We start from the raw sequence: 20,348 nt of genomic DNA, 5'->3' as shown, positions 1-20,348 counted from the left end.
TCACTTAATTGCAGTTGCAATGATACTTTACTTCACTTGCCCAGTTCCGACACAAGTGTGCGATTCGTCATGAAGCTTATTTATCACTCAGACTGCAATAAATGAAACAATACATTACTGTCAAGTTATATACAGTATAAAGTCATAAGCCAGCCAATAATTTGTAGAAAACAGTTATGTCATGAAGGTATTTGGTTCAAAGTACTGATTAACAGCTTTTCGCTCAAAAAAGAGCAAACATTTTACATTCGAACTTTGTAGCATGGGGCATATTTAAAAATGATTAATTTCTGTACAAACAAGGTTAAATATTTATGTTTTGCTTTTCAAAGCACACAGAGTAATTAACAAATGCAAGTGTTTACACCAGTACGCAGACCAGACGTGTTAACGATGCGTCGATTCATCAATTGCTATGAATTTTTAAGCTCCACAACACATGCATTCAGTTGTGCCTGTTAAACCAATTACTCCTCTTGATTCATGTGCGGTGTACGGTACTGTAATGAGCTCACGGCAAACCCCTCCAGCTATTAAGAGGCCAGCGAAGTCGAATCGAAAACCTGAAACAGAAAGTACTGTAACCGCGTATTGCCATTAACCGAAAGCAACGTTCATAACAAAAATGTTGCTCCAGAATGGAAAAAAGGGATTTGGTTACAAGTTTTAACCAGTTTATATATATACAGTACAAGGACTACTTGCGAACGAGTTAGGTTCCAGAGGCCTGTTCGTAAGTCGATTTGTTCGTAAGTCCGAACTTTACTCATGTCGAGTCCAAACATGTTGTACAGCATGTACACTAAACACGGGGAATGGCTTTAACAGTTGTATAAACTAGTGTTTAGATGTAGATGCCACTGGTTCTTCACGCTCTACAGATGTACATGCCACCACCGCCATCTATTGCGCGGCGGTTGAACTTACGAATCTCGGTCCGAATAGGCAATTGGACATACAGACAGGTTTGTTCGTATCTCTGAAAGTTCTTAAGTCCAATGTTCGTAAGTAGAGGGGACCTTGTATATAGTTTTGTAGCTGGAATGTAAAAGTGTGAATGGCCGTGATGCCTCCGCCAAGTTAAGTTCACCGCTATTACTACGCAAAGGGGCACACTCGGTGTAGTTCTGCAGAAAGACAAACTCTTTGTGCACGGGGCTCGAGACACGGAGACTCGGACAGAGACGGACACAGGACACAGATAGGGCGAGAGGTGACAATTTTGCCGATTTGATAAAAACTAATTTTCTATCCAAAATTCACAGTCAAATTGAATTCTAAAAGTTTAACCTAGATCCCCAAAAAATTACCGTGAAAGTAAATTTTATAAAATGCTGTGCGATATTTATTGCTGTTTGATTGCTTTTGGAGAATTAACTTTTGGGCTTGCATTATTACACCAGAGGAAATCCATCAAAGCAATGAACATTGCACTGCGATTAAATACACATACAGTACACAACAAACATACAAACATGCACTGTACCCGGTTCTATCTCTTTTTGGTTCAGCTGAACTGTAAACGAAAAACATTCACCTCCACATTGTAAAACAATAATCTATGCTTCTTAAATCACATAATGACCCTGAATCACAACATTGTATTGACCACAACTGAGTGAATCACTATACCCATAATGTATGCCTCTATATTTGTATTGTCATCACTGACACTTCTCGGGTAATAGCTGTGCATGAGATAATAAAACATCACTTCAGCTACTTGCAAGTCCTTTGTCAATTAACTAGATGAAGTTCAGTCATGCATGGGAGTTGTATGACTTTACTGCACCACCGTGATCTGTGGAGGTTGGTGAAAGACGACACTCGACAAAGGTTCAGATATCACATACTGCTGTGCTCTTGATGTTCGTCTTGGCTGGGAATTTAATAGCGGAGTTGTTAAAATCGTTTTTTTATATTTTATTACCGGAAACCACATTAAAATAATCTGTAAAAAATGGTTACCGGTTTGCCACACACACACACATACAGGATGCTTCAAAAAAATGTTAACAGTTATATGAGACTATCGTTTTTAGTGGAATAAGAACGGATGATACTCTGTAACATGATAATAAATGTATGTTAATAGCTTCAAAAAGCCACCACTTGTTCGCCATCATTGTCAACACATGCCTGGAATCTTCTCCAGGTGGTCTCCAGAGCCCAGAGGCAGATTTCGTGTGGTATTGTTGCAAATTCTCAGAAGTGTTAACATTTTTTTTCAGAACCATGTATATAAGTGTCTAGGAATACATATAATTTTACTCTTTTTACTGAGACTGAGAAAGGTAGATACCGTGGTATAATGGTTAGCACACCGGAATTGCAATCCAGAGGTCGCCGATTCGACTCTATCCCCCGGTGTGGCAACGTGAAACAATGGTGCAAGTTTCTTAAATGCCCCGGTCTATGTCCACCCGGCAGTGTAAATGGGTTCACCACAGTTAGGCGATTGGCAGGCCGCAAGTGGCAGTGTAAAGTATGGGACTACTCCCGCCCCTTCCAAGGGTCAGTGTGGAATAGTAGACCAAGTTCCCTCTCGCGGAGGCCCTTCTCTGAGCAGTGGCTACAGTAAGCAGACCTGCATCTTTGCCTTTTAACTGAGAAACGAGAGAAAAATGTAACCGCGTGGTGATTTAGATCGCCCTAGAATTGTACTCAGATCACCGAGTTCATAGTTCAGTGCACTAACCACTGTCCCGCTACTCGTCCCCAAAACATTAAATACCAGATGACATGATTAATTACACAATGTCAGCACAAGCTCTTAGAACATCACGTTTCCAACAAGTGACGAGTATAGTAAATAGTCTACCCTTAATAAAATAAACTCAATGCAAATCTAAAACTCAACAGAATTGTTGGCAGTGCAGTGACATACCATAAAGTGGCACGCATAAAGTACCAAAATTATGTGTAAGTGAAAAGGTGCAGCATTTGTTATTAATTTACACGGGTAGATATGTGCCACAGTGTCAGCTACATAAATGAAATAATACATTTTAATGTATGCTCCAGAATTGGTGTAGATATTCAGTTCAGTTTAGTCGTTTTGACATCACCGGATTTTGTTGAAGGTGAATTTATCTGACCTCCACAAACCTGTGGTGAAAATCTTATAGAATATATTGTGAAACATGTTTATTCACATGCAATGAATGGTCAGGTTAACACGTAGGCTTTCGCGACCAATATCATCCATAATACAGTTTTTTTTGGGGTTAGATCGCATAAATATATAAATGTGTCGTTAAACCCGGCACCACCCGACAGCCAGTTAGTAAGGTTTGTCACGTAAACAAAACATGCCAATTCGTTACAAAAGGGATTATAGTGAATGAAGAATGGATTTGGACCACCAATAGGCTCTGGGTCAAAATTATGAACAGGTCTATCGCCCAAAGAAGGAATTATTTATCTTATGATCTATATATACGCGGATAATTTGTATGTATTTAAAGATGTTTGCCTGGAGAAATCCTGATAGTCTACTCTTGCAATGAATTAAGGTATCATATGTGGTTTATGCAATTGAAAAAAAGTCACATTTCTCCAGATATTTCAGCAAATTAGTTGATGCCCATGAGTTCTACAATTTAAAATAGCTTTGCATGTGCCCGAAGCCTCATATCATGATCATGCAATACGTACGTAATTGGGGAGGGACGGCTGTGGGAGCCCGTTTAATGGGCTCCCACTACGTTTAAGAATACATTCAAATAATACATTATAGCCCTTTATATACACTGCTCGATGAAGGCCTCCTGACACTGAGTTGGTCACGGGGTTTGTTTTGAGCATACATCAGCGTTGCTGGTCAGTGTAGGTTGGTGAAGGGTAGAGCTCCCGGACTGAATCAGACTCGTTCTGATCTGACTCCCCGCTGATGTTAGAAATGGCCAGGAGTTTAACTGAGGTGCCATGGGTGTATCGCCCAGTGTATTAACCACCGAGCCACCATTCCACCCACCTGTAATTATTTAGATCTATATTTAACATCCTCTCATAAACAATATGTGGTTCGCAGTTTTGATTTTAACACTGCAACATACTTTTTAGCTTTTGCGTTTTGGCATGGTTATCAGTTGGATGGTCAACCCTTAAGCAACATGCAGAAATAACAGTTTAATGTTGTCATCGTCTGAAGAGTTAACAAACCATGCTTAGAATGCCGGAATATAAATCTTGAGGTTCAAGGCCCGTTTTGGGCCTGTTTCCAATACTTTTGCGATTAAACAACATTTCTTGGCATTGGGGAAGGATAAGCTTTTTTACAATGTTAAATTCCACACACCAATATTAAACAGAAGCATACATTATTTTGGCACTGTTCCAAATTCATTACGATTCCAACAAATAATTTACACATTTGTCTTCTGTTCAAATGCTTCCTTCAGCCTGAGAACTCACACGCCTGCCTTTTACAGTAACTTTTGTTTATTTTTGACCATCTAATTCCACCGGGCTAACGTGCCTCTAGACACTATGCGGAAGATTTGATGATGGTCACGATGATGATTTTTATAGCTGTGTCGATTTCGTTTTCAAGGCTGCACATTGTTTAACGTTTTAGCTCATGTGTCTTATTGGTCAAATACTATATGGCAGCAGTCAACATTACGTTTGCCAATTTGCTGTCAACATTAAGGTTTTATTTCGTGAAAGAATCACGGATAGTCAGCCTAAAGATTGTTCTTTGTTTAAAGTAATTACGATAATTCAGTGGTTTCTCATGATTGCTCACTGTTATTGAGAGGGGTGTGAATAACCATGGAATGATAATTTGTGTCGTTTGAGGTAATCGTTTTCAGGGTTTGAACATGTTGTTGATGTGCTATTCAGTACATTAAATGAATAAATATATATCCACGGCAATGTATGTCTACTTTGCTGGTTCATCAGCTCTTAATCAGCAATCTGGTCAGCTAGCACAGTAAAATAAACAATGTAGATGATGCGATGATGAAAAGTCACGTCTCGAATGAACATAAATCATATTTCATACAAAGACAGTATTGTTTTGCTTCTTGCAAACACTTCGTATTGCCCTTCTTACAGATGCATACAGTTTTCATCATAGTGTTTTGCCCTTTACCTAGGGAAAGAGATGGGTGCTTAGAGACCTTGTGTAAGTATACAGCCTTTGACTTACGTTATGGCTGTTGGTAACTAATTCCCTGCTGTCCTTTCCAATTGCCTCAGGCAAGTCCTAGTGGGAGTGCTAGGACATGAGGGCTGCTCTGGTTTCCAGCTGACTGTATATATATACCTTATGTGTGGTATAAATGCATTGTTTCTCCTTTGTTATGTCATAAAAGGTCTGGCCCAGCTCAGGTTGTGTGCGTGGGTGTTTTATAAGCCTATGGTCAGCTCTCTAGGGCTCTGCAGAAACTTCACAAGTATTTGGTTCCCATGATGATTCTAAACTCTAATGCACACGAAAAAATATCTTGATATTTGAGCCGGTTTACCTACTGTGAAAGAAAGTTATTTCTGTGTCACCTTCAGGTTTGGCCACGTGATTTTTTTTCTTGCAGACATAAGGTGCCGCGGCTATGTTTTTATTAAGAGATGAAGGGCCACCCTTAAATCGTACTTCCTATTACATTTTCAGATATATGCCTAAGGCTTTTATAAGTTCTTGAATAAAGAAACAAAAGCAGCAACACATTCGTGATTTATGTTTGTTATACCGCGAAACTGTGGATTTTTTTTAAACAAATGCTATGGCGGCTCCTTTTTTGCCAAGGAATGCTGAGGAATGTTTGCTGTCAAACTGCTATACTGTAGCTGGTGTTTTCTTTAGTACTGCATTTGCTCAATTCCATTGATTTTAGCAGCTGCTCACGCAAGCAGAGGAAACTACGGGAAAAGCGGTATAACCTATTTATTTTACCAGACGTAAAGAATGCCCAAAAATCTGGCACATTTTCTGTGGTTATTTATTGCATGATATGCGATTTTAATCTCCTAATTTTTCCACTTCATACACGCACGTGTGCGTAAATTGATTTCACTACAGCACAATTGACGGCATTTATCAATTGTTAGATCCCAACGCAGGGAATGTGTTTATCAAGCAGGACATTCTGCCTGGGCTTCACTGTGACCTTGTAGAATGTCCACAGCCAGGATTAAACCATTGTGAGCTGTTAACCTCAATTTCTTCCAATTTCCTGGTGTCTTCAGTCATGCATTCTTCAGTGGTTACTATGTGGGCAGAATAAAGATATTGTTTCATCCGCATTAGAGATCGGAGATCGACTTTAATGCTTTCTGCTGGCTACAGATGAAAAATAGCATCTCAAATAGTTTACATTCTCTAAATAATTGTCTCTTGGTGGGTTTTTTCGCAGCATTACATTTCTAAAGATAAACAAATTAATCATTCTGAATGATTGCTGAGTATTAAAGTGCAAGTTTTTGGTAGCTGTAATGATGCTTAAGCAGCCTGCCTTTAACTGTCAAAAGTTAACGTCCACTATATCATATATTTTATTCTTGAAATGTATATTGCCATAGATGCTGACATGGTGTCATAGTTATTACATGGACTTGCAATCCAGAGGTTACCGGTTTGATCCCCCAGCACGGCATGAACAAGATTCTTAAATCCAAACCCACATCTGTCTACCCAGCAGTATAAATGGATACACCACACAAGCAACCGTCATCAGGTAGAACTAAATTTAAGAGAGAGACAAAACACAGTCACGGAGACACACAGACAGACACACAGGCAGAAAGAGACAACACAGAGACACACAGAGAGACACACTGAGAGAGAGATAACACAGAGACACACACAGAGAGACACACAGAGAGACACAGAGAGATACACAAGCAGAGAGAGCACACAACACAGACACACAGTGTGTCTCTGTGTTGTCTCTCTCTGCTTGTGTGTCTGTCTGTGTGTCTCCGTGTCTGTGTTTTGTCTCTCTCTCAAATTTAGTTTTACCTGATGACGGTTGCTTGTGTTGCAATCGAAACGTCTATTCAATTATTTTTTTTTTCTACGTGACTTTACCGAAAGAACCAAAGAGTAATTACTGCAGTCACGAAAGCTTCAAATCAAGTTTGGATATACCACGTTTAGTCGACGAGCAGGTCACGGGGTGTGGCGAGGTAAAGTGTCTGGCCATTGTGAAAGAGTAGGCCAAGATCGCCTCTACTGGGGCTGTCTAGAGCTCCCTCTAGTGGATACTAGGAGTGGCTTCATATTTAATCATTTACATTTATGTATTATAATTTTAATTACGTTTCACTTATATAAATAGTTAAATTATAACATTACTTAGATTTATGTTACTATTATGCTATTATAGTGTCTGACGAGGTCGCTCAGCAGTAGATTGGCTCGCATTTGGAAGGCTGCGATTTCAAATCCTAGTTGGGGGATCACTCAGCCCATCATCCCTCTGGGGTCAATACAATTATTACTACATTGTACGGAAGTCCACAGTGGTGGTCCTATGGAAGACTCGCTCCTGCCATGGGAATGTGGAATTTCCGCCACTGCCTCAAGGCTGTAAATAGGAGATAAGCACCGCCTCAATGCTCAATTGGGTATACAATCACTTTGACTGCCGTTGTTGTTATACCACACTCACATTTGGTGCTACTGATTCAAGGACAATTATTCAACGATTACTTGAACCTGCTACATACTCCACTCATGATGTAAACTCTGCCGACACTGTAACATGTGGCAATGTTCTGCTATGCCATAGTGGTCTGATGTGCATGTTGGATGGATATCTTCACCAACCCACAGAGAAGAAATTATCTGAAACCACGTAAGGCATGTTTAGGAAGAGGAAAAATACAAAACTAGATTGGAATGCCTCATAAAAGATTGGAATTGTAACATTTTCAGAAAAAAACAGGTTCATGATTTCCTAAATTCACAGATGGTAGCCCTTAAGGAGAAACGTGGGACCATAGCACACGACAGAGATAACAATCTTAAAATTAGTGGAGGAATGTTATGCTGATAACAACATAAAAAAACAATATCCTTGGAATGAAACCATTTTATGGAGAGGAAGAAGAATTGTCCAGATGTTACACATGAAGACGCATTCACGACCCTTCACGGTATGAAACATGGGAAGTCTGCTGGACGAGGTATAACTATGGACATCATCAGAGAACCGTGACCAATGGTTGGAACTTAATTCGCAGAGAATTCATGACTCAATATTTACACGTAACTTAAATACCTCAATTGTGTAGTGACCCCTCTCTTCTATATAAAAACGACATAACACTGACTTTGGAATAATTGTTTGTAATTATTGTACTCTCTATTACCTGCGCAAAGAGTCGTCGAGAAGTGCATGCTTTGAATTACACACACGTATAAGAGAACATACACAAAGTAAATACCCTATGACTGACTAAAAAAAGCGGGGTTGGGAAAGACGTATGGCGAGAAGGGATGAAGGATTGCGGTCCAGACTATGTGCAGGAGCGAGATGGATTTGACACATCGCAGGACCATGAGGGATAGTGACAACTTGGGGAGATCATCATCCGGCACTTGATAGATCATGCATGATGAAGGTTGCAGGATATTATTTATTTCAAGGTTATGTCAAAATTAAATGGTGAATTATTTTTTTTTTAAACTGCATTTTGCAAAAAAACAATGTAAAATGTGTAAACGTACTCGGACCAGTGTTGGGTGTTGCTCAACTATGTTGGCAGTCCCAAAGCAGGGATGAGAGTCCATGATATTATGGCAGAGATCACCGGCCTGTCCGTACAACAGCCACAATCGACTTCTCACAAGGTGGTATTTATTTTATTGCCCCAGGAAGGGTGATGGCTTAAATTGATTTCGTTCTTCCACAGTTGTATGCAGATAATTGCTCTATGATCCTGTCCATTTAATTTGAAAGTGTGTACGCAATTGCCTCTTGAGCAGGGAAATATGTAAGACTAAATTAAGCAATACGTGCAATCGCGCACACACACACAGAGAATATGCAGGCCAGCTGTTGACTCGGTCTAAGTGGTTGTTTTGTCTGTGACTCTGCCGAGAGAGAAGTTTCTACAGCAGCCAATGGGGCAGGGAAGTGGAAGGGAGAGGCCGGGGCAAACAGTGGCTCAGCGACATATGAGGAGGGCCCTCCCCCCCTTCCCCCCTCCCTCTCCCTCGCTGCACTCTGCCTGGAGACGTTTGGCTTTGCGTTCACACGTCCCCCCCCCCCCCTTTATCATCGCTTTCTGCGAGGCTTTGCGGCCACACGGGGTTTTGCACGTCTGCGCACGGCCGATAGACAAACGCCACACGGTGCTTCCCCCCGTTCCCTTCACGCCACCCTGGTGCTTCTGCGTACTCGCGACGAGACACGGCGCTTCATGTTTCCCATGGTACGGTAAACAAACTTGCACCGGACCAACATTTTGGGCAACAGTGAGGCGTTGATAGGTTTGGTGGGGGGAAGAAAAAAAAGGTGTGATTTACATTTCAATGGCTTGTTAAATATTCTTTTGTTGAAGTGAATGATGCGTGTTTTTTTCTGTACGTCAACACAAGCTTTAATTTTGCATGATGTTTTGTATTGCTATTCATATTTAATTTTAAGCATTCGTTGACGATTCTATATATTTTTAAGTGATTTGTTTGCATTGGAAGTTATGTTTAAAGCTGCTGTTGATCAAATGTATAGGTTTTTGCAAAATGCATTTGAAAAGACGGGACACTAATGTAAACCAGATACTACAGTACTGTATATTATCTTTTACAACAGTCTATTACAAACACTTCAAACATTGTCTTATGCCGATTGTAGATATTGTACTTCATCCATATCCAAAGAAAATAAATGACATACAGCATTCATTAGGACCTGAAAACCACACTTTCCAGAAGATTTTTCTATACAGCCGAACTTAATTTTCTTTTGGAACTCAAACAAAGAATACCTGTCATCTCAAACTGTTGCCAGACCGTACTGGGTCCCGAGCCAGCTCTTAAAATGCTTTTTTTTATAGTATCAGCATGGAAATATGGTTATACTATTACAGAGCCTACTGCATAGAATAAAATATTCTATGGTGCTAATTTTGCAAGCAGTAAACATTAATTGAACGTTTTCTCTATCAACATTAGCATTTACATATAATATGTAAAACACTTCCTGTTTTAACCTCTAACAAAGTAAATCTACATTGTACAGCAGCCGTCTGGCCACATATTTTTCATACATATTTCACAGCAAGCAGCATGCATTTTCATTCGTGTGAAATTTGATGAGAAGATCATAAATTGTGTTCATTGCTTGTAGAACAAAGCTCTGTGTCAGAAGGTTAATATAGTAGAACTGACCCGTAGAAACGTGCCCCCTTTTGGGGCCACTAAGCAGCCTATGAACACCGACGTGAGTAGTGTCATTAATGTGACGTGCGCTGGCTGGCTGTCAGTCTGGCAGCGTATAGATTTAGTCACGACAGGTGGGAGACATTCTGAAAAGCTGTGCTTTATTTCTTCCCTGCAGTATATTTCAAACATCAGTGTGCAGCTATGTCAGGAATTTCGTATAACGTAATACTTCTTATCATAACGTGTTTAGACTTCACTTTTTGTTCTGATGTGCAGTTCTATCACCGGTGGAATCCAAAGCGGTTTGTATGAAGAGGTCTTCCCTCTAAGTGAAATTAACAATACTCACAGGCATTTCCCCTTTCGTAAAATCTGGCATTTGTAGGGATGATACTTAATAACAAGCATTCTTACGATCATTCGCCGTTGGCATGGCCAGGCCTAATCAATTTATGATCATTGGTTTTAGACAATGTCGAGATTTATAACTTCAAACAACAGCTGTTTTGCATATTTCTTTCAAAAGCAGGTGTGGAGGGTTTTTTAATCCATTTTGGCAAAGCATAAGCGAAATTGAATTCTGGGAGCCATTTGGGCTGCTTGGCTACTGGAAAGTCAGTACCTAGCCCTGCAGAAATGTTGGCAGTCATGCGATAGGGTGGGTGGGTGGTGCAAGAAAGAGGGAGAAAAAAAGGAGAGTGCCAGGAAAATGAGCAGAAGGCAATGTGCAAGCCTAAAGCAATGCGCCTAATATTTGGATTAGGATATAGAGTAATTTGGTTATTTTTTTTTTCACGTGCATACCACTTTAATAATTTATATTGCTCTGGCTTATATTTCACTGTGTGCTAAGCCAGCGTTTAGTCTCAAGATGTATACACATTAGAAGCCGGTAAATTGCACGCAATATATTTTAAAAAAGAAACAGCCTCAGAAAGGGTCGCAGACAGTGCAAGAATGCACAGTCTCATTAATGTTTGCTGGCCCATTCCCTTAACCTCAAGCATCTGTACTTCCTCAACCTAAGAGACAAAGAAAGACAGTTTTATATATATACAACGTGCCGAATATACGTAGATTTTAAAAGTTAAACCTCCAAAGTTCTTGAATAAATATGGTTTACATAAAACCCTTTATACGTAAAATGCCATTAAACGTATTTTATGAATTAATTACGGTATACATGGAATGGATGTATTATATGGATGAAAAGAATGTGTAAAAAATACAAACAATAAATACATGCATATGCTATTAAACCTGACCATGTTTGTTATAAGAAACTGCAGTAGGCTGACGTTTTGGTTAAGAGACAATCGGACGAACCTTCAGCCACTCCAATGAAATGTCTTTAGTGTTACTCTTGAGGAAGGGGCATTCCTAAAATGCATTAGCCTATTACATGTCTCTTATCCAACTGGTTGATGGTGAACATGCTGTGCGTATCCGTGCATGCTTAACCCTTTGCCAACGTGCATGTACACGTACAGGCCGTATTTTCTGTGAATCGACTGTTGGAATAAGGGCCTCGCCACTCCGCACCGGGCCCGTTGAGGGTGATTTGATGATACTTCACCCTGCTTGTCGGTGCGGTTTGGTAACGGTAGGGGGCGAGTAGAAAACTAACGTGGATTTTGCTTCGCTGCCCACAACGCCTGCGACACCTCGACGAGCATAAATAAATACATTAAATCGCCATGCTTGTTTGTATGCCCGATATCGTCAGATGGTTGAAGCTAATCAGATTTTGAGCCTTGTAAGTGATTTGGATGGGCGATCGGCGTGCATAAAACATACCACTGCCCCTCAGAGTCCTTGAATTGTTCATGTCAACAGCATGTGAGCACAGTACAAAGCTGCAAATACCACCAAGATGATCCACTACTTGCCATTGTACTCAAACAAAGCCTCCTCCATAAGTGGTGCCATGTGGCCTAAAGAGACATCACGATTGCCTTGATTGGACCCTGATATACATACAAATCAACAGTCTCTTAATTCCAAATGGTTTCAAGATCATTTCTGTTTAGCGCATACGTTGCACCAAATCTGAGCTCTTAAGTTCTGCTTTGAATAAACGCACGGCCTTTAAACAAACGGGGGCATTTATTGTGGGTTGTTTATATTACATACAATTTCATGAACATTAAACGAATAATACGGTGGACATTTTTTGTTAGATTATTAGCAAATTGGAGATAATTTAAATCAATATAGCCCTTTGTCAATCCACTGCTGTATACATACCTCCTCATGACATGCCAGTCATGAGGTTATCTGACCATATTTCACCATGCTGGTTAGTGCAGAAGCAGGGGACCACAGGACCGGCTCACATATCACTCACCCACGGTCGAGGAGCAAACTCAGGATGCCGGGTTCAAAGTGCAGTGCGCTAATCACTGTTCCATCACTCAATTTCTTATCTTATTCTATGTTACAAAGCCATGGCGATTGTTCTATTCCTCTGCTGAGTATCGTTTTAAGAAATTATTCTACAATCGTTGACCATAGCGGATGTTTTGATTTGATACCATCATTTTAAACGTTTTGCCGTGTTTAAAAAATGTTTTTTAGTTTGCTTTCAGAAGCATAATTATGATGTGCTTGGTTTTGTGCAGATATTTAACGTGGCTTGACCCTAAGCATTCACGTGTTGCCACGGCCTCCGTTATCTCGTGCTCCTGTCGCTGGGCTATCGCATGCTACGTAACCGTGGCATTATTCTCCAACCTCCCACACTCGTTCACGTTCACTCTCATTTCGTGAAGCGCCACTCATCGTGGCGGCATTACTCGGCAGTGATTATTCATTGGAGTACGCGCACACATGCAAGCCGCAGTGTCCTGCTCCAGAGGAAGCTCGGTGGTAAGCATCAGCTGTAAAAACAGAGCCAGCGTTGGGTAATGTAAGACATTTCCTTTAGCCCGAGCGAAGTTTAGCAACTTTTTTTTCCAAGCACAAAATATGGCATGCAGTTTAATTATTATATTCTTCAAAGCTGGTACAAACTCATCCAACAGATAGTTCAATTACTTAGTCAATATTTGTTTTCCTGTGTGCAATAGGATTACAAAAATAATTTAAAGAAATGCATCTGACTTGTGAGATTTTATCTGACGTACGTTTTGATGGGTTGTGTAAGAACTTCGTAAACATTTTTACGTGGAGAGACATATATATGATGGGAACGTATTGTCTGCCTATCTACGAACTAGAGGGACTCTATAGAGCTCCCTCTATTGGAGCCCCTTGCGACAACATCAGAATGAAGGAGCGATTGCAGGGCTGCGCTTTTACCTTTTCCCTTCACCTACCAATATCCTGTCTGTCGCCTTCTGTATTGCGCACAGGATGATGGCCGACAACCAAATCAGCGCAAAGTCCTCACCATCGCGGGTGTCAAAAGCGACGCTCACTCTGGAGCTCCCGTCTGCGGCAAGGCCCCCCATGGAGCCGCCTGCCTTTGCCGTCGCTCCACGAAATGCGCGGGCTCCGCTGGGCGCCACGGCGCGGTTTGATGGCAAGGTAAGGGAAAAGAATCAACAGGCCAGGGATCTGCAACAAATCATGGCTTTGGCAGCCTAACAATCGTTAAAAAAGGTCATGGCAGTAAACCCGGTGCAATATTACCCCTTTGTAACCGCAGAGATCGTGCAGTCACTGTGATGCTCATATTGCTGAACATGAATGCAGCTTTGAAAATTCTCCAGTTCGACAAAAGAAGCAAGGCTGCAGTTAAAAAGGCTTTTTCACTATCAATGTGTTTATTTGTATAAACCAACAATTGCATGTGGATATGATTTTGTACATAATGACTTAACTTTTATATTCTGCGTATATGAAATATTAATAGATCTAATGGACCATCTTAGTAATGCTGTACAAGCACAGATACAGTGGAAGAGATATTGCCCAAATTGTTAGCTATTCTATTTTTTATAAGCCACTCTTTTGTATGGATTATGTAGAGCAACTAGAGGTTCAGTTATAAGTGATTTAGCCATTCAATTGCTGTGTTTGAGAGTTGGCAAATTATAGATACACCGTCTTCACATTTATACTTGTGGCAGTGCAGAATTGTGCATTTGGTGTCCAGATCTTCCATAGTTTGTGCTGTTCTGGTTAAATGTTGCCCATTGTTTCCATAAAATATTGGAGCCATGCAGTTTGGTGGTGGGGTTATTGATCACGTGTTTGTTGGGCATGTTCCTTGAAGCCCACAAAATGGTCCGTGCCCTTTTGGTGCTCAAATTCACATCACGCAGAGCTTGTGCACATTTACAAGATGGCTTTCTGGATCTCAGCTATGATTGTGGGATATTGTTCAGATCATCGACGAATGGCAGGTATGGCTCAGCTTCTGATCGATGCAGTTAACTAGCCTTTTGCCTGTCCAAGGACGGGTGTACTTCAGTAAATCTGAAACGCAGACCGCGACGTGATATTCATTGCATCAATTCGTGTGCAATTTGTAATGCCGGGTGACACAGACTTATTTAATTTAAAGATTATAATCCCTTGTTCATCATGACGTCCTTTTTACTTTGATGTCTCAATAGCGTGACGGAGATCGCGTGACGTGAGGGTTCTGCCTTTGTAGTGAGGGTTGTAAGGAGGGGGAAGGAGGCGCCTCGCCCCCCCATGTGCAGTGACGTCACCCATAATTATTATTAATTGGGGGGGGGGTGTCCATTTGGAAGACGTCACCTCTTCATGATTATTAATGAGCGGCGGGGTGCTACATGTGGAGTGACGTCACCCGCTCATGATTATTAATGAGGGGGGCTGGCCGACGTGGAGTGACGTCACGCACGTTACACATTGACATTCTTGGGTAAATTTAGTAGTAAATGTTGAATTTGGTGGGTATTCATGTGTTCTAATGTATATACATTTTATATTTAGTTTACAAGTTGTTTTATAGAATGAGATGCAATTGCACCTGGATGAGCGTCTGCGATCATTTATTACTGGCGGCTTTCCTTGTCGCCTCCTTGCCACTGATCCTGCAGGATTTCGATTTAAAGCTTTCGTGAATGCAGGGATTCATCTTCTTGGTTCTTTCAGTAAAGTCACGTAGAAGGGAAATAATAAAATAATAAAAATAAAACATAATAAAATAATTCTCACGACGTTTCGGCCACAACGCAAGCAGCCGTCCTCAGGTGAAGAACAGGTCTGTCGGAAAGACAGCGTCTGAATGGGGACAGGCCTGTTTTTCACCTGAGGACGGCTGCTTGCGTTGTGGCCGAAACGTCGTGAGAATTATTTTATTATGTTTTATTTTATTATTTTATTATTTCCCTTCTACGTGACTTTACCGAAAGAACCAAGAAGATGAGTTCTGCAGGAGTCAAGTTGCCTGTCAGTGTATCTTGAGAATATGAAAATGGCACAATCAGTGTTGCTATTAAATTAGGCAAATCTGTAGACTTCAGTTGTTGATGATAGTGACACACAAACCTGTATGTGTCCTGAGGCTAAATAGGCTCAAAATAATCTAATAGAGCCAAGTTATTTTTTTTTCTCCATAATAGCTGTGGAAAGGGTGAAAAGAAAGTACCACTAGAGCATTGGCCAAGTGGTAGCATCATTACAGCTCACTAAGTGGAATTCCTTTGATCAAGACAAACATAATTAGCTGAAGTGTTTGTAACCTGTCAAAAAAATGTGCCCAATGTAGACAAGCTTCGCATAGTTAATGATTATGGTCCATAATAGACGTTTTTTTAGTTAGTGTTAAACTAATTATGGTCCAGATATGAAGTCGTTTATGACATTTCCCCGTTCCCCCGCTCCCGCACCGAAATTGATAGATCATTTTTCAGCTGGGAATGCTAATACTAACTTACTTAAAGTATGTTATTACGGTGTTTTACTCACACGATGTCTGGAGTTGGTCAACTGTGTTGGCCATCAGTGAAAAAAACTACTAAATTAGACTAACGTCTAAGACATCGACTCCGTCTTATCCAGAATGTTCAGAAGTTTAGAAGGGGTTGCGATCACAGAAAAAAAAAAACTTGGCCTGCAACGAAGTGCACATCATTGACTTAAATGGTGGTTGAAAATAATCATTCTCAACCCAAATGATTGGTGTATACTTATAGTTGATGGATGAAGGCCTATCCACAGTGTGTGTTAGTTCACCAGAATTGTTTGACCATGCTTTACCCTGCTGGTCAGTGTGGGTCGACAAAGGGGAAGCCCCAGGCTGGTTCAGATATTGCTCAAATTTAATGTAATCAAACATAAGATAATATAGTATAACAATTCAAAACTGTCCCTCTGTATCACCACAAAAATATGAATGGCATTGCAGTTTATTGGCACGCCGATTTTTCAGACTCATATTAATGAGCAACATTTGTTTAAGCACGCAAACTGTGGACTGGTTTTACCCTTCTGGGTCTCATCATCAGATCAGAGTCTGTTGTACTTAAAAAATACTGCTTGCTTGCCGATGGCCAATATTAAATATCGGCGTTTGTTAACTTACCTCCAGACCTCGTGACCTCCCCCCCCCCCCCACGGTACAGCTTTTTGTGACTGCCAGTCATCAGGCGCATGCAGTGTGCAGTGACCATGTACATTGAAAATACTGGCAATCCCAACAAGGTCGACCGCAGGGCGACGGGAGGACTGGAATTGAGAAACGTATGTAGAGACAGAGCCCTGGCTGATGGCATTTGGTGAATGAGTGATATTTGTTTAGCACCTCTGATTCTGCTGATGACCCTGGAAGAGTGAAGCCTAACCAGGATTTGCCTACTTAAACATTTGCTGCTGGTTAATGTGTCTGAAAAGCTAAGTATGATGATAGACTGGAATAGATTTCGTATTTATTTGGAGATAGAGAGCAACAGTTTTTAAAAATAAATATAGTCGAATTAGCTGTACTAAAGTACTACATTATTATATAATAAATGCACTTGATGGTACTGTGGAGGTCATTAATCCTTTATAACACTACCTGTATTTCTATAAAACTAACTGTTCTGTTTGGTATGGCTCTTGGCCCGCAAGTATTGCCACCAACGCATGACCGTGTTGCCAGCACATCTGACTTGGAGTTGTAAATGCCATCTTAACGTACGGCAATGTAAAATAAGTGACGAAAACGATGAGGATTTCATCGGCAGCTGATGTTTGGTGTGTGAATCTTTTCAATAAGGGTTATCCTGCAAAGCTTGATAACCCAAATGCATTTTCTTTCAGATATCCCATGGTAACTTCATCGCAAGAGTTTTTCCACTTTCATTGTATCACTTATCCAGAGATGGCCACACAATGAACCTAATACATCACAATTTTTTTCATCGTCGTAAGTTTTCAAGTCTCTCTCGGACTCTCCTCAAAGGGGACAATCCGTAACACGAGGCTTTTGAAGGGTGCTCATTTCAAAGTACATTTTGGTCTGAAGCAAAATAATAATCGCCCCCACTATTGCTTTGAAGAACTGTGTTTCATTTCATCAGAATAAAACATCTTTATATGAATGTATAGGTCCCAGTTTTATTTTCATTATCTCATGTGGACTTTGGGGTACCTAATAAAATGCACGAATTGTCCTTTGTTCTTGACAAAAGCAGATGGCCTTTTGCTTACGAAAATAAATAATTCTGGCATTTTTTTCGTGCTCATGTGTTTCCTTACTGTTTTATAAGTATTTTTTTTGCTTTGCAAATGCCTCCCTCCATGGCTCCCTGCTGTGCCTAATTACCCACTGATTAACTGCAACCTGCAGCCATATGGTTATTTTTAAGATGGCAACATGGTAAGGTTAGAATAAGATGTATTGTGGGGAACACATAAAAGGGAAAATGAATAGCAGACCGTTCAATCTCCGGTATTTTGACGTTAATGCACTTCATCAAGCGCACTTGGAAGCCTTCCAAGCCAAACAATATAGTAGTGTCTTTTATCACACTGAGAGGTTTATAGGATCGTTACAGAGTGGCATAAAATGTTTCTGCAACGCATACCAATTAATATTATTTGGCCAATAAAAGCAATACATAACACAACTGCTTTGTATACTATCATACAGCAGCAAATCTTTGTTTATATTTGACCTGGGACTCGATCCCGGCCTTTTTAAATGATACATTGTTGCAAAGGTAGCTCAGCTAGGTCGCAGCTTGTTGCAGAGGCCCGCAGTTAAGACCCAGCAGGCTGCCCTGGTATTATTGTGGGAGTATTCACCATAAACACACGTGCCGTCATCTTAAATGTAGACGTTAAAGATCTCCTAACTTCATTCAAAATTAGTAGACCATTGTTCACCGATGTCATGGCCCAAATATGAAAAATAATTCCCATATACAGGCCAGGTGCTGAGTCATCTTGTGCCATACAGGGACAGCTCCCACTGGGGTGAGGGGGGTTTTGAAATTTGAGCTGAGATGTGATGTAAGTCACGAATTGCGTGTAAAGGGCTCTGAGGTGCCTCGGCCTAAAGGGTGTTACATTTTAAATAAATAAATAATGCGGAAGGGTTCTGGCACGAAAAAGGGATTGTAGCGCGAGCTACAATTAGGTTTTGCGTGAGATCATAACAACGTGACATTGGCAGTCTCCAAGACAGGTCAAAACACTTCTCTTTATGCTTCTTACCTCGAATTCCCTCCTACTATCGTCTGTTTTCCAAAGCTCTTATCACCTTCCTCAATTCTAAAAAACACGTTAACTCTTTGGCAGTGCTGTTTATTGCTGGTGTTGCACACTCGAAATGAAGGACGTGGGCAGGTGCTCCAAATCAAGGGCAAACACATTTATTGTGGATAATCTGTAAAATGCAACAGCACGTGTGTCACACACAGCAATCTTCAACCGAGTCGCCATTAACCACGTGACGGGTGTACACGTCCGGTTAATCAATAACCCTGCCAGCCACCTACAGGCCCAACTCCGTTATCGCATGCTGGTGTACACACATGCATTGATGTGCTGCACGGCACATAAGGACTTTCACAAAACTACACTTTAACCCCTTGCTGCACGAGGAAATAATTAAAAGAGTGGTCCATTCCTAATGTGCCACACTGGCCACTTGATGTCTTTGGCCTTTGGGCCCTGCTTAGCATCTGTGTAAAAAATAAAAATGCACGTTAAAACCCTGTTCACTTCAACAAAACAAAGATCTCGGTAGAGCATTTAGTACAGATTTGAGAAAACAATATTCGCGGTTTTTTTTAATGCACTTTGCTTCAATTGCTCATACAGTATGTCATATGGCGCACTCCATAACTATGCCGTATGATATGACTGTGGAATAAACGAGATGCACATTTCACTTTTGGTGGGAATCTCAGGCATGTGCGTGTATGACGTGTCCTCGCTTTGCCTTTGCTGCATACCTCATCTAACCTTCTCTCGGCGGACGCCTGCATGCTTGCCTCCTCTTCGAGAGAACATCAAACGAAAAGTGGTACCAATATCATCCAGCTTTGAGATTTAAAGCTGGGCCATGTAAAGAAAGCTTCGTGTTGTGTTTGATTCTCATTGGAGAGATACGCCTACAATGCAATGCTGGCTGAGAAGATACTTGAGGTTGCACGTGGTTTCTCTTGCTGCAAGTGACATGGCTTAATTACTCACGTCTCACATGAAATATACGTAGCATGCCACTTCATATAAGAACAAACCCTAACATGACGAAAGGTGTATAGTGTGCTATTTGTCGAGAAGTTTATGCGAACTAAACCCCTTTTCCTGATTTGTTTGACTTGCCGGAATCTTTGTGCATTATGGAGACATTTCGCAGCGTTCTTTAGTCCTTGTTTCAACCCTAACCAAAAAAAAAGCCCCATGTAAAACCCTCATGTGACCCTGTGCAATGCAGAGCAAAATATGTTCTTGATAATCTTCGGTGATTAATGTGCAATTTTTCTTTACCAATGTAAGGCTCAGACTTGGAAACTAGCTCGTGAGCAGGCGCTAGGGGCATAATTCACATCGCGGCATCGTGAGCGATGGCAATGGCTTGGGGTAGGGCCTTTATTCA

The 20,348-nt window shown here is 40.8% G+C and overlaps 1 protein-coding gene across 3 annotated transcripts in view; it reads left to right on the top strand.

Annotated features, from left to right (window-relative positions):
• LOC144942591 (myosin light chain kinase, smooth muscle-like) overlaps positions 1-20,348 on the top strand; it is a 56,190-nt gene that overhangs the window by 4,452 nt on the left and 31,390 nt on the right. For 2 of the 3 annotated variants that reach the window (XM_078869441.1, XM_078869440.1), the window contains exon 3: positions 13,693-13,867. In XM_078869441.1, the coding sequence (XP_078725567.1) occupies positions 13,693-13,867 (175 nt within the window). Of the gene's footprint in view, positions 1-9,249; positions 9,388-13,692; positions 13,868-20,348 lie in introns of those variants that run through there. The other variant, XM_078869442.1, reaches the window with a different exon arrangement.

The sequence above is a fragment of the Lampetra fluviatilis genome, chromosome 2, assembly GCF_964198595.1.
Source record: "Lampetra fluviatilis chromosome 2, kcLamFluv1.1, whole genome shotgun sequence".
In the NCBI taxonomy this organism is placed as follows: domain Eukaryota; kingdom Metazoa; phylum Chordata; class Hyperoartia; order Petromyzontiformes; family Petromyzontidae; genus Lampetra; species Lampetra fluviatilis.
This window is presented reverse-complemented; position numbering and strand designations above follow the sequence as displayed.